General features: G+C 37.9%; 1 protein-coding gene across 3 annotated transcripts in view; it reads left to right on the top strand.

Annotated features, from left to right (window-relative positions):
• Nucleotides 1–16,140, top strand: part of LOC121375836 (oncostatin-M-specific receptor subunit beta-like) — a 54,290-nt gene that overhangs the window by 15,261 nt on the left and 22,889 nt on the right. For all 3 annotated transcript variants that reach the window (XM_041503503.1, XM_041503504.1, XM_041503505.1), the window contains exons 3-4: nucleotides 13,370–13,515; nucleotides 15,625–15,915. In XM_041503503.1, the coding sequence (XP_041359437.1) occupies nucleotides 13,419–13,515; nucleotides 15,625–15,915 (388 nt within the window). In that variant the 5' untranslated portion in view covers nucleotides 13,370–13,418. The remainder of the gene's footprint in view (nucleotides 1–13,369; nucleotides 13,516–15,624; nucleotides 15,916–16,140) is intronic.

Here is a 16,140-nt window from a genome sequence, read left to right as displayed (position 1 = left end):
CGTGTAAAACATAAACAGGTGTTTAAGCATTGTAAATGTGTGTAGTTACACGCGTGTAAGACATAAACAGGTGTTTAAGCATTGTAAATGTGTGTAGTTACACGCGTGTAAGACATAAACAGGTGTTTAAGCATTGTAAATGTGTGTAGTTACACGCGTGTAAGACATAAACAGGCTTTGTTAATTTGGCCCAATATGTGTTATATAAATGCTTAGTAAACAATCAATTTACTTGTCCCTGTCAAATTAGCTGTTTATTTATTTGTATCTAATATGTTTGTTTTCATGACTTTTGGTCAGTATGATCATGAAAACTATCAGCAGTCTTAGATTTAATCAGAGAAGCTGCATGGGTCAATTCAGAGTGCAAGCATTTTGGGGTTTCTTCACTCTTTATAGACATGAAAAAAGTTTAATATATGAGCTATAGAGGAGGGTTGGAAGTGTATACAATTTACGAATCACTAGGAAAAAATAATGGTATATATCTACCATATATCATATCCTACACCTAAAACTCAATTTGGGTGAGAGCCGGTACCTGGCTGTGAACCCAGTACCCACCAGCCTTATCTTATCTCTTATGGCTTAACCACGACACCACCGAGGCCGGTTGGCTAGATATTATGTAGAAGCCAGCTTATACACTCATTGCTGTTTCTTATTTTGTGTTACCGTCTGCTGGTCAAGCTGTAATTAGTACAACAAGAAGACAGGCAGATGGACATTCTGGTCCAGTTTAATGGCAAAAATAAATCAATGATTGAAAATGAATTATTCAGTATTTGATGGTGTACATTAGCTGTATATATCTGGAGGGTTTTGGTTGGTTGTTTATACTTATTTCCGTGCTTATATATCCAATTACGGTTCAAGCATGCTGTCCATGCAAGGCACACACTTCAACTATCTGTGTTGTTGTTTTATCAGGACAGTGGGATGGTGGTTGGTAATTGTTAGTGGTTAATGATAGACGTTGTGGGTGTGGGTAATTTTTGGCATGCTTCCATCAGAGAACTGTTCAAGTATGCCTGTCGTGGGCACAGCATCCGACTTTGCCAGAGAGTTCTGTCCATGACAGGAATGGGAATGGGAACTCTATTTACGTGCCCATATCCAATAAAGGTTCAGGCACGCCTACCACGGGTCCAGCCTCTGACATAGCCAGTGGGTGGTTCCGGGGCAGGAAGGGGTAGGGGATAAGGGAGGGGGGAGCAGTTGAGATGATGGGGAGAATTTCGAAATTTTGTTGGTAAGACCAAATGTTCTAAAAATAAAGCGGGACTTAACTTTATACAACAAGGTAATTAATTTTCGAGTGCACCAAGTCCATGACAGGATAGAGAAGTTATGTGTAATAGCCTTATATATACCTACCCACTGAGTTGTTAAACTCTGTGGGTGGTAACTGGTGCTGGGATATGAAGTCCAATGTGTTAACCACTACACAACGGACCAGAGCTGGTATAACCTGAATCTGTCGACATACTGGCTCTTTTGTATATTTCTTAATAACTAACTGAAATTAACTGTTAACATCAGTTTATTTACTTACAAGTAGCCCAACAGGCATCTGTAAAACACACATGCTGGCAGGTAATACAGGAAAATAACACCTAATAATTAAATGGCAAACATGTAAACACTGATAACTAATATAAATAAAACAGAAGTGCATTAACTTTGTTCCACCTACATGTATGCACACAATGTCAGGTAGTATATTAATTAAACAGTATATACACTTCAATCCTATGTGTGCACAACTGCCATATTGTCAGCCATGTAATCAGACCTAATTATTCCAGCTAATTGGCTTATATTGATTTAATTAGAGCCGGAGCAGTGTGTTGGTCAGAGTGGTGAGCAGACTGACCAGTAGCTGCCAGCTGGTGGAGACACTAATGACCTGTTTTCAGGTAAACACTGGGATTATGTAATGTTATTATAACGTGGCCTCAGCCAGGGTGAGCTGTTCTGTGCATAGCTTTCAGTGCAGTTTGCGTACTAGATCAGTGCAAGTTAGAACAGGTGTTTTGCTGGTTGTGTGCTTTACTGTTTGAGGAAAGTAATGCAGATCATTATATGCAATTCGATGGGTTTCTGATAACACAAAGTTGATGGATTATATAAGTTTTGTGGTAAGTTATGTTGTTGTTTTTGCTAATTAACTTATACTTGCCATGTTGTGATTGCTAATTACATTTTTGTTACCTAAATATTTTGTTGTACATTGAACTGGTTTTTTTTACCATTGCAAATCTTCCTTATTTTCACTTATTAAGACATGCTCTTGTTTTTGTACTGTTTCTCAGGCTTAAAGATATCTTAAAAAATGAAAAATATAGCTCATTGATGTCATGGCACTATTCAGAAATGAAGACATCCTAAAAAAATAGAGTCATTTGCAAGACGCAACACACCATGCAGACATTGTTTATTTTAAACAATATTTATTCCATCTTTTACATGGCGGTAGGGATTGGTCGACAGCCATAAGCCTATATTAGGACCTTTCCCCACAAATTGATAGAAGTGGTAACAGACGTTGTTTGTGTTCAAACAATGGAAGAAGCATTATATATATATATATAAGTAAAAAACACCTTTTACAGTCATGCTTAATATTGAATGTAAAACAATAAAAAAAAGTGTATGCCTCCAACCCACAACTTAATGTAATAATATGTTTTTAAACTGTTGATACCTATATACATGTACAGACTATGCACAGACTATATACAGAACACGGGTTGTTTTCATCTTATATCAGTTAAAAACTGACATACATGCATGACAATTTATATAATAAATAGATACGGAAATAAAATCATAATAATAAACAGTATTGGAAGGACTTTCCTTTGGCACTGTCACTAACCCTAACCTTAACCCTAACTCTATGATAAGTATTTATAATGTTCTTTATTATAGCCTACGCTACGTGACAGTGCCAAAGGAAAGTCCTACCACAGTATTTGCCCTCCATGCACCCACCCACAACATATTGTGATATTCAAGTTTTAATAGAGGGGCCTACGTAGGCTAGAACAGTAATATCACACAGGATGTCATCATCATACCTCACAGGAATATGTTTGACTGGATTATAATTTTATAAAATAAATGTATATGAAAATCAAATTATAATACAAGGTTTGTGCCCCAGCCACCCAGCCACCCATCCACAACTTATTGTGATATCTAGGTTTTGATACAGGCAGTATACACAGGCCATAAACATAGAATGGTCGGCCACCCATCCACAACTTATTGTGATACCTAGGTTTTGATACAGGCAGTATACAGGCCATAAACATAGAATGGTCGGCCACCCATCCACAACTTATTGTGATATCTAGGTTTTGATACAGGCAGTACACAGGCCATAAACATAGAATGGTCGGCCACCCATCCACAACTTATTGTGATATCTAGGTTTTGATACAGGCAGTACACAGGCCATAAACATAGAATGGTCAGCCACCCATCCACAACTTATTGTGATACCTAGGTTTTGATACAGGCAGTACACAGGCCATAAACATAGAATGGTCGGCCACCCATCCACAACTTATTGTGATACCTAGGTTTTGATACAGGCAGTACACAGGCCATAAACATAGAATGGTCAGCCACCCATCCACAACTTATTGTGATACCTAGGTTTTGATACAGGCAGTATACAGGCCATAAACATAGAATATATATTGGTCGTTAACATGCATGACCTTCCCATTTTTCTTCAAGGAAAATAGATGTTTGACTGAATTAACTCCAACTCAACATAACTTATTTGCTTGTCCATATCCTTTTACAGTTCAGAGATGTCCACCTAGAGCAAAGCTTCTGACATTGTATTTTTCTCGTTCCAACCAGTGCACTACAAGTGGTCAAAGGCTGTGGTATGTGCTTTCTTGTCTGTGGGAAAGTGCATATAAAAGATCCCTTGCTGCATTAGGAAAATGTTTCCTCTGACAACTGTGTGTCAGAATTACATGTACCAATGTTTGACATCCAATAGCCGATGGATTAATTGATCAGTGTGCTCTAGTGGTGTCATAAACAAAACACAAACGTTTAACTGACATTGTCTGCCCGAGTCCAGAGTAGGAGAGATGGGGGTGAGGTATGTTTTTGTTAATGCATGCTCATCTTTTTTTTCCATGCAGTTCAACCCACAACACGTAATTCAGATATTGCTTTAGTTGAAAATTTATGTGCTTTTGAACAGATTTGTGAATTGACTTCGCTCCTGGGACATCATTTTCTGTAATTTCTGTAATTTCACCATTACCACCAGCCATTCTGTCTGCTTGAGTGGTGCACGCAATTTCTGTGAAACATATAATATTTCTCTCAATATCTGTGTGGTCTTTAACCACATGTCTGATGCCATATAACCGTAAATAAAATGTGTTGAGTGTGTCGTCAAATAAAACATTTCCTTCTTCCAATTTCTGTGAAACATGGACATTTTTTCTCTTCACACCTTTTACCAGTAATTTGTTTTCATTAATTTAAAGCAAAGTTTCTAATTTAACTAATACTAGTCTTGCTGGTGTAGTGGTTAAGCCATCTGACATACAACTTGTAGGTATCAGGTTCGCATCCTGGTACCAGCTCCCACTCAGAGGGAATTTAACGACAATGGGTAGGTGTAAGGCCACTACACCGACTTCTCTCTCACTAACAACTAACCATTAACCATCTGTCCTGGACAGACAAATCTGATACATGTAGTTGAGGTGTGTGTCCAGGACAGCATGCTTGGACCTTAATTTGATAAAGCACCAAAATAAGTATACATGTAAGAAGGAAACGTTTTATTTAACGACACACTCGACACATTTTATTTATGGTTATATTGCATCAGACATATGGTTAAGAACCACACAGATATTGAGAAAGGAAACCCGCTGTCGCCACTTGATGGGCTACTCTTTTCGATTAGCAGCAAAGGATCTTTTATATATATGCACCATCCCACAGACAGGATAGTACATACCATGGCCTTTGTTACACTAGTTGTGGAGCACAGGCTGGAACGAGGAATAGCCCAGTGGGTTCACTGACGGCGATTGATCCTATACCGACAGCGCATCAAGTGAACTCTTTACCACTGGGCTGCATCCTTCCCCCTACATGTATGGATGAATGAAATTTAACAAATGCAATTTCACAATGTAATAAAACAACAACAACAACAACCCCAAAACATGATTTGACATCTGTGAAAAGCAAACAGTTTTAAAGTATATAATCAGTGATATTTCAGCTGCTACACTCTAATTTACTTTGGCTTCACCTGTTGCAATGGGTGTCAAGTTGTATGAAACCATATCCTCTACCTTTGTTTGAACAAGATAACAGCTTTATATAGATCCTCTCACACATGCAATAGATTATGAAGTTTTAAGTCCTTTTAAATCAAGTACTAGGATTTTATCCATATAATATACAGGAAGAGGAGATGTTTTTTGTTTTTTTAAAAATCAAAATGAAATTTACAAAATGCTGAAGTTGTTTGGATGCTGTCTTGATTCATCTGTTACTGTTATGTCAGTTACAAGTTCCATAGTCTTGAATTTTCTAAATTCTATAAAGCGATCCTGTGTAAACACTGGATCCTGCCCAAATTGGATAAATTATTTAAAAAACATTCTTACTTAAACAATTCTGGAGTTACCAATTTTATGTAATGTTGACTGTTTACTTATATACTTATTTTATTGTAAAGTGCTGGGTGAGGCCTTACTATAGGCTTTCTTCTGTTTCTTATTTTAGATGGTAATAAAACATGTTAAACTGAGTGGACACATGCCTGCCTGTCTTTGCACAGAACTCTTTGGTGAAGTCAGAGTTTGTGTCCACAACAGGAATGCTTGAACAGTTCTTTTATGGAAGCATGCCAACAATTACCCATACCCACAGTATATACATATATACTACAGTCTTTGGTGTAATGCAGTGGAATCTTGTCTAAATTGGTTTATGCTGGGGACCTAATATTTATCTGATATCTGATTTAGACAGGATCCAGTGTCGCAACAGTTGCCTTTTACAATTTAAAAAATTCGGGACCATGGAACTTGGCCTGTTATGACAGGATTCTGTTTCATTCAGGGTCCAGTTTAGACAGGTTTCACTGACCAATCAGTGACGGATCCAGAAAATCCATTGGGGGCATGAGGTGGAATGCCAAGGGAACTTTGGGGGAGGTTTGGAGGGGATCATAAAACAATGAAAATTTTGTTTGGGGGGGGGGGGGGGCAGGCCCCCCCTTAGATCCACCTCTGCCAATCATGGGGCACTAGCTGGTGAACTGTGTTTTAACACTGCTGCCATATATTTAGGTCACATTTTGGTATGAGTGTATGGAAGGAAGGAATTCATGTTTTATTTAACGAAGCCCTGATCACATTTTGATTATTGTTTTCTGGAGTCGGACATGGTTAATGACCACAGATAGCAAACCTGCTGCCAGCATGCCAATGAACTACTCTTTCCCACAGAGCAGTACATACCATGACCTGTGTTACACCAATTGTGGAGAACAAGATAGCGCAATGGGTCCACCGACAAGGATCGATCTGAGACTGACCGCGCATCAGCCAAAGTGCTTTACCCCTGGGCTATGTCCTGCCCCTGAGTATATGAATGCTCTGTGTGTATTATATTAATGTATGAATGCTCTGTGTGTATTATATTAATGTATGAATGCTCTGTGTGTATTATATTAACGTATGAATGCTCTGTGTGTATTATATTAACGTATGAATGCTCTGTGTGTATTATATTAACGTATGAATGCTCTGTGTGTATTATATTAACGTATGAATGCTATGTGTGTATTATATTAACGTATGAATGCTCTGTGTGTATTATATTAACGTATGAATGCTCTGTGTGTATTATATTAACGTACCTATATCCAATTAACGTTCAGGCATGTATGGGACAAAAGGGGATATATGTTACATTTTTCTATTATTTAATCAAACACTGTAGTATAATCTGGTTCCCACAAAGAAAGATTGAAAACGTCTGCTGTGTAGAACATTGTCAGTACATTGTTACTACATTCCTGACTATATAATAGGCAGTGATTAAACAAGGTGACACTGATACCGTATTCTTTCCTGACTGCATGTAATTATACTATACACTGACACAGTTGGGCTTTTTTTGTGTGTGTTCATTATCTGTAACTCATGAACTATATCAATTTAAAGTCATTGATGTCAAAGGTTGTAGCATATACTCTGCATTGTAGACTTACAAATGTACTATTTATCTTCATGTGATCAAAACAACAAGTTTTATTTTGAAATGAAATACCTCACAGTGGTGAATAACATTGTGAAGTGCACTTAAATGTCACTATAACCCAGATAATCAACACAAGATGGGAATATCTGACAAAGGCAGGGTTTAATTTAAAAAAAAAAAATTCAAACGTTAAAAAAAACTAAAAGTAGATTATAAGGGGACTCAGTCTTTTGTAGATATTTGTCTTTATGAACTGGCAAAGAGGAAGTGGTCAAAATGTGAGTAGATTTATGTTGCTACATGTGTGATATAACATTCTAAAATGACAAATTTCCAACATTTAGTCCATAATAATGCAATAATTGTTGTTTTACACATAATCTAATTACATACAGTAGTATGTGACCACATACATGTGTTAATTTTCCAAAATACACAGGTACATGAATGTATATTATGGTTGCTGTTACCAGCTCTGGTCGGACCTTCCAGTGCAGGCAGTCCCTCTTCCTCCCACCCTCACCCTTTCCTGTCCTGGACGGAGGAGCCGGTCGAGGCCAGCACCTGTGCCCTGGACAGGCGTGCACTACAACAGCTTGCTCTGAATGTGCACATTAAACAATTTGGTCTTGGTCTAAAAAGGTTTATGGAAGGAAAGCGGGACGGCCTTAGTGGTGCAAGTTTAATGGCTCAGTGAGTACATGTGAGACCACTTCACTGACTTCTCTCTCACTAACCAGACAGACAGCCCAGATAGCTGAGGTGTGTGTGCCCAGGACAGCATGCTTGAACATTAACTGGATATAAGCACGAAAATAAATAAACCTAAATGAATAAACACTTGATCTACCGACTGAGCTAGATTCCACCCCTTTAGCAAATACATGTCAATGAATGAAATGTTTTATTTAACAACGTACTCAACACATTTTATTTATAGTTATATGGCATAAGACATATGGTTAAGGACCACACAGATACTGAGAGAGGAAACCCGCTTCATGGGCTACTCTTTTCAGTTAGCAGCAAGGGATCTTTTATATGCACCATCCCACAGACAGTGTAGTACATACCACAGCCTTTGATATACCAGTTATGGTGCACTGGCTGGAACGAGAAATAGCCCAATGAGCCCACCAACGGGGATCGATCCCAAACCGACTACGCATCAAGCGAGCACTTTACCACTGGGCTACGTCCCACCCCACATGTAAATGAAGACCTTTCCCTGTACATTATACAATCATCATTTAAATTATATACAGTTAGTTTCTTTTTGTTTAACGGCGTCACTAGAGCATATTGATTAATTAATCATCAGCTAATAATTAAATTTACGTTATATTCATTACAACATAACATCATCCCATTGGTCCAGACGTAGCAACGGGAGTTTGTTCAATTCTCGATGAACGTAAAAATTACGTCGTCAAGGAACGTCATATCTGATGATGTCATTGTATATGGGCAAGTGGTCTTATTGAGTGTTATGGTTTATGGACCAAAAGTAATTCAAAATAAAGTATGAAGTTTTAGTGTTATTATTAGCAAATATGATTCAAATCATCCGCAAACTTATGTGAGAATGGCTTCGCCGATTCAGTTTGCGGATGATTATTTTTGTTCATACCCTGGTGAATATAAAAGAAATAAAAAAAAAAAAAGATCATCCGCAAAAACTTATGTTAGAATGGCTTCGCCGAAAACACACACAGTTTGCGGATGATTATTTTTTGTTGGTACCCGAAGTGAATCTGTGAAAGCACCTCAACCGAAAGATAAAAAGCAATCCTTAATTGGATGTCAAAGATTTGGTAATTCTGACTCGTCATCAGAGGAAACCTGTTTCATTTTACCATTAGCAGCAAGGGACCTTTTATATGTACTTTCCTACAGACAGGAAAGCACATAGCACATCTGCTGACCAGTTGTGGTGCACTGGTTGGAACAAGAAAAAACCCCCAATTAGTTGAATGGTTCCACCGAAGTGGTTCGATCTGTGACGCAAGCACCTCAACCGACCAAGCTAAAACCTTCTCCCTAGCATGTATATGAAAACCTTTTCCTGTACAATCATTATAAAAATAATATATTATTACCATAGTCAACATGGACAGAAAGTAAACAAAAAGTGTTATTTAACCTGTTTAAATATGCTGTCAATATTTTTACATTTTGTGATAGAGAAAATTACAAGAGATATGAATGTTACATTTGTAACCTGTCATGTATATAGCTACATGTATTTAACTTAGAGCCAGTTTCACTTGTAAAACATTGCTCTGTTTCCTGTAATTGCACCTAGCCACTTGACATGTTAATTCAGGTGTACCGAGATATGTACCTCTACCCAAGAATGCCCGACCCACTGTTCACGCGATAACTAAACCTGATCCACATTCAAGGAAATGGCTTTTATCTGTTTGAGTTCATGTGGACATGACTGTAGGACATACATTTTCTATTAACTACCATGTAAGTAAGTTCTTATACATTATAGTCATAGACTCTCATTAACTGAAATGGTTTCTGTCATGAGTTGTGAGATAACGAATGTACTGTCGGAAAGGAAAGTATCCCGGTTCGCTGTAACAGTAAGTAGGCTACACGTGTATCTAATGTTTGCAGTGGTAACTAGACTGGACTGGCCAGTGATTTCTATAAAGTATAAATTAAAGTATTTTATTCAGTCTTATTTGTAGAATGATTGATGGAGTTATTAACTCGATAGTTGTATGATGGACTTACAATTGTTAATTTTTGTATAGGATTTGGTTTTAATAGTTTTACTTTGGTGATAAAGCTTTTTAAAAAAACTGTATGTTTCCAGAAATCCGACCATACCGAGAGAAAAACAGTCAACCATTCTTCTTTTTTTAATGGTTTTCTTTCTAAATTTTTTTTTATTAATAAACATGTATATAGGTGAAAAGAATACATGTACATTTTAAAAAAGAAGAAAAAAAAGAAGAAGAGATGACCTATATGTACCCTACCTAATGTTTTTGAACCTGTTCCCTAAAATACACAATTTTTGTTAGGCCTAATGCATGTAAATTGTCATAAATTTAAGTAACATATACTCCACTTAAACACTATATGAGCCAAATGTATGAAACGTGATAAATGAATGTTTATTTTAAATGTTTTGGGGATCTTAAACATGAACACAAATAAGATGTATGCTGGCCAAACACTTGCATTTATCTTAAATTAATTCTTTCATATACATGTACAAGGCTGTTTAGGGAACTTGCTGCATGGTACATAGAGGATAATAAACAAGTTACCAGTTATTATCAAATTTATGTCCCGAGTGAAATAATTTTCACATGTCACAAGCTTTAGCGAGTGACAAGCTTTAGCGAGTGACAAGTGAAAATTACTTCATAACTGGTACCGAGTTTATTATTCTATTTATTACCCCAGGTATGTGGGGCTTTCTAAAAGCCTTTATTTTCGATATCGCCTATATTGGCTACATGTCCATGTATATAGAAATGACGTAAACTACTTTACTGTTCTGGCTATTGCTTTAACTTTGTATTTTATTCACAGTTCACAGATAATTTTCAGAACCCAAAGTTCTATATATTCTGTAAAAAATAATCTGTAATGAATTACATTAAACTACCATTTTATTACAAGTTTATCACTGAAACCAGAAAGATGTAAACGCAAATGCTTTAAACTACGTGACGCCATTGTGTGTGTTTGACTAAATCGTGATGACGTCATATTTAATACCGACAAGGTGATTGGTTTGTTGGTGTCAAATCGTCCAATAGTAGTGTACGTTAAACCAGTGCATGATAATTTCTCAGTGAGAAATTTCTCAGTGAGAAATTATTATTTTTATTTTTCCCGTTATGAGTGCCTGCTTGTTTAAACACAGACTTACTGTACATTGGGATCTTCACTGAAATTCCTAGAATTGTTTTGTGAGATTCTCTAAATTAATTTCAAGTGACCTGCTCTGGAGCATGCAGGTTGTTTTTATTTGATTGGTCATTTAAGGCTGCATTTGTGTGTGTATGCATGTTTTTTTAATTATTATATTATTTGCAATAATTATATTAGATATACATGTATGTAGGTGCTTGCATAAAGTACTTGGAAATAGCGTAGACAGTTGTTTTCATCACGTATGCAAGTATACCTTTTTTGCTTTCATTCTGAAATAATTCTGTACACATGTTTATGTGTATGGACATTGATTATTATAGTACATATGAATTGTCAAACAGACATGGACCTAATTCACTAAACTCTCGCAACTTTGCGATCCCGCAGTGCAATGCTAAAAGACTATTTAGCAGAGCCTAAGAGACCTTTGTGAATTAGGCCCATGGTCTCACTTGTGTAGATATATTTCTGTACAGTGATGGATGTACCTGGGTGTGTTTAGTTGTACGTACATACACAAAACTGATCGCTGAATACTTCTCCAAGCTGTGTATGTTGACATAACCACATGCTGTGTTTGTCAGACTGTTCTGCACAACCTTTCAAATCTTTCACTGCGATGGAAGGAAGGAAGGAAATATTTTATTTAACGACGCACTCAACACATTTTATTTACAATTATATGGCATCAGACATATGGTTAAGGACCACAGATATTGAGAGAGGAAACTCACTGTCGCCACTTCATGGGCTACTCTTTTTCAATTAGCAGCAAGGGATCTTTTATATGAGATATCCCACAGGCAGGATAGTACATACCACAGCCCTTGATATACCAGTTGTAGAGCTCTGGCTGGAACGACTACTGTGATGGTGTACTGCTCTTCACAGTGGTGCTGGGGTGGCAATATTCTCTTGAAGTTTTATCATGCAAATGGCAAATACAGTTAGCACACTGTCACTAGTATCTCTTAAATTAAAAAGAAATAAGTTCTGTAAGCTAGCATTGATCTGTGGTATTTATACATATATATTTTTTAATTCTGTGTAGGTGTGATTTCTTATATGCCAGTACTGGTACATTGGAGAAGGTTTATGGCCACTACACCAAGCTCTCCTTCACTACCCAGTGTCCACTAACCATTAGCCTAGGGGGCGGGGGAGATGTAGCCTAGGGGGCGGGGAAGATGTAGCCTAGGGGGCGGGGGAGATGTAGCCCAGTGGGAAAGCACTCGCTTGATGTGTGGTCAGTTTGGGATCTATCCCCATCGGTGGACCCATTAGGCTATTTTTCGCTCTATTCAGTGCACCACGACTGGTACATCAAAGGTTGTGGTATGTGCTATCCTGTCTATGGGATGGTACATATAAGCGGCTTAACGATGATGCCACCGAAGCTGGTTATTGGCCTTAAGCTAGTATTGCATAAATATAATTGGAGCATGCAAGCTTACATGGTTTCTTTATTTGGCATGCTTAATTACATGGCAGGCTTCTGCAGTATGTATTTTATTTAATTCAAGCTACATATTTATATCTTTGTATGATGACGTCACTTTGATGTGATTTGTTAGCTTATATATCTGGCAGGAATCTGACTCACTCAACACATTTTATTTTCAATTATATGGCATCAGACATATTGTTATGGACCACACAGATATTGAGAGAGGAAACCCGCTGTCACCACTACATGGGGTACTTTTTTCAATTAGCAGCAAGGAATCTTTTATATGCATCATCACACAGACAGGATAGTACATACCACAGCTTTTGATGTACATACCAGTTGTGGTACACGGGCTGGAATGAGAAATAGCCCAATGCCGCAATGGGTTCACCGACGGGGATCGATCCCAGACCGACCGTGCATCAAATGAACGTTTTACCACTGGGCTACATCCCTCCCACCTTGACATAATTAAGGAAGCATACATATCTGTTGTAACTGATTTTTTTTTCTTTCTGCATAATGCATAAACTTGTCTGTTAACATAACCCCCCCCCCCACCCCCACCCCACCCCACCCCCACCATTGGCTTAACCACTACCACACTGTCGGTCATCAAGTATGATAAGTCTGTATTAATTAATAAAGCTTCCAATTAAAAAATGTGCTTTTTATGTTTTTGTTTTTTTTGACGAAAAATATGTTTTACTAAACTGTATTTGATATTTTTGCCTATTTCAGACTGAGCCTGTAACAAGCGTGCCATGTTAAACATGAAGGAGATGGAAGGATGGGTTTGACAACGTTTAAAGCTTTGAAATCTTTTCTGTGTCTTGTCTGCTGTTTCACTTGTCCAGCTTGGGCTTTTGTCTTTGAAGAAAATGGAAGTAAGTGTTCAGTTCATGTCAAGTTAATCATACACCATCTTCATACTTCTCAGAAACCAAATAATTGTTGCATTTTTACACTATTAATAATAATAAAATAATAATAAATGTTTTACATAGTTTAACACCCAATAACTGATATATTGTCCATGCTGGGGTATCGGCCAATGGGTTGTCAGGGGGGTTGGTCGACCCCCCCCCCCCCTCCCTCCCACCGGTGACTTTTTTTTTTCAATATGCCCCCGGATCCCCCTAAGCAACTCAGGTGCAAAGCGCCCTCGTTTGAAGCACTTCGTACCTCACCATAAGCCTAAATGACACACACCCACCCCCTCTCAAAATCATGGCTATGGGCCTGGGTATGATTCAACATTCATTCATTCAAGTAGCTTAATTGGAAAATATGTTTAATCCCAAACACTTCAGTGAATTATACATGATAAAGTTGTAGAATGGAGTTGTTAATACGCAGTAAAATTGTTGCACATATCGTCATATCGTTTTGGTAACCTGATGTATTGACAGAACATGATATATTGGTAGAACATATAAAATACTTTTTTTTTGTATTGTGAATAGTATACATAGAACAGGAAATTAAGCTGATGTAAAAAGGTTAAATGTATTATATGCTGGCGCTCTACATAGATATTTTTGTACAAGCTTTGTATGTCATACTGATTTTACAAAATGAGTGTCAGGATTTTTGTATTGCCCGAGTGAGAGCGAGGGTAATGCATGAATCCTGACACGAGTTTCGTAATACCAGTACGAGACCGGCCTCGGTGGCGTCGTGGCAGGCCATCGGTCTACAGGCTGGTAGGTACTGGGTTCGGATCCCAGTCGAGGCATGGGATTTTTAATCCAGATACCGACTCCAAACCCTGAGTGAGTGCTCCGCAAGGCTCAATGGGTAGGTGTAAACCACTTGCACCGACCAGTGATCCATAACTGGTTCAACAAAGGCCATGGTTTGTGCTATCCTGCCTGTGGGAAGCGCAAATAAAAGATCCCTTGCTGCCTGTCGTAAAAAAGAGTAGCCTATGTGGCAACAGCGGGTTTCCTCTAAAAACAGTGTCAGAATGACCATATGTTTGACGTCCAATAGCCGATGATAAGATTAAAAATCAATGTGCTCTAGTGGCGTCGTTAAATAAAACAAACTTTTTTTTTTTTTTTACCAGTACGACTCACACACGAGTGTAATAATTTCTTTATTATCCATATTATTATTGTTGTTTTCTTTATGAATAACAAGACCCAACTAGAAGGAGACGATGAAATGACGTCATATTTCAAATGCACAGTCTGAGCTAGGACTGGAGAAGCAACGTCAGGTTATGATGTCTCTTCCCAAAATTACGTCATTACACTTGTTATTACATGTGTGCTTCGTATGGTTATTATTAACTCGATTATGTTGAACCATATAGATAATAAAGGAATTTATGCAGAGGTGTCTAGACTATGGCAGGCAAAGTTTTTAGTGGGATGTTCAAGTCATGGTATATATTGGGTGTGGGGAGAAAATTTGCTTGAACAGAGGACATGTTGCTATACAATGCTGTAGTTTGTATTTGATGTATATGGGACGGGATATAGCCCAGTGGTAAAGCGCCCGCTCGATGCACGGTTGGTCTGGGATCGATCCCCGTCGATGGGCCTATTGGGCTATTTCTCGTTCCAGCCAGTGCACCACGACTGGTGTATCAAAGGCCGTGGTATACACTACCCTGTCTGTGGGATGGTGCATATAAAAGATCCCTTGCTGCTAATCGGAAAGAGTAGTCCATAAAGTGGTGACAGTGGGTTTCCTCTCTTAATATCTGTGTGGTCCTTAACCATATGTTCGATGCCATATAACCATAAATAAAATGTGTTGAGTGTGTCGTTAAATAAAACATTTCCTTCTTTTTCTTGCTTTGAAGTATATTCTGTTAAAATTAGTATAATTTGGGAATTCACATTTCCTGACTTACGATTCAATACAAAGAGAAGTACACATTATAGATAAACCTGATATAGATAGAAGTCCATTATACATGTTTCTGTTTACATTTTCTCATTGTTTTATTTGACCACTCTCTCTCTCTCGTTTGTTTCATTCAGCGGTGCGACCGAATAACCCCGTGGTATTTATTGGACATAACCTGACCCTCTACTGCAACCTGACAGCCGTGCACATTCACACCAACTCGTCTTCCATGTACTTTGTGAAGAGGTTCAGAAACACCACCAGATCCATACCTCGCAAGTACACCAAAATTGTCAACTCGCGGACCATCCGGTTGGATTATCCAGTGACGTCGTCCGCCAATCAAGGGACGTACTACTGTAGGATCAACAGAACTCTGGACAGGAAGCCACTGACCCTGGGACGGCAGTATGTCATGGTTGAATGTAAGTTCTAAAACTAGGAAAGGAATATATATGTTTAAAGTGACTGTTCCAAGTTTGTTACTATTGTAACATATTCCCATACTGTCATATATGCGCAATTATGCACGAAGTAACTCTGTTCCTTCTTTCGTTTCTTATTTCTTTTTTCTTTTCTTTTTATTCTTTTCTTTATTCTTTATCTTTCTTTTCAATTTAGGTCAGTGCGCTAGAGGAGTTTAAAGAATA

The sequence above is a fragment of the Gigantopelta aegis genome, chromosome 6 (assembly GCF_016097555.1).
Source record: "Gigantopelta aegis isolate Gae_Host chromosome 6, Gae_host_genome, whole genome shotgun sequence".
Classification (NCBI taxonomy): Eukaryota; Metazoa; Mollusca; class Gastropoda; order Neomphalida; family Peltospiridae; genus Gigantopelta; species Gigantopelta aegis.
The sequence above is the reverse complement of the archived record's forward strand: the minus strand, read 5'-3'. Positions and strand labels throughout refer to the sequence as shown.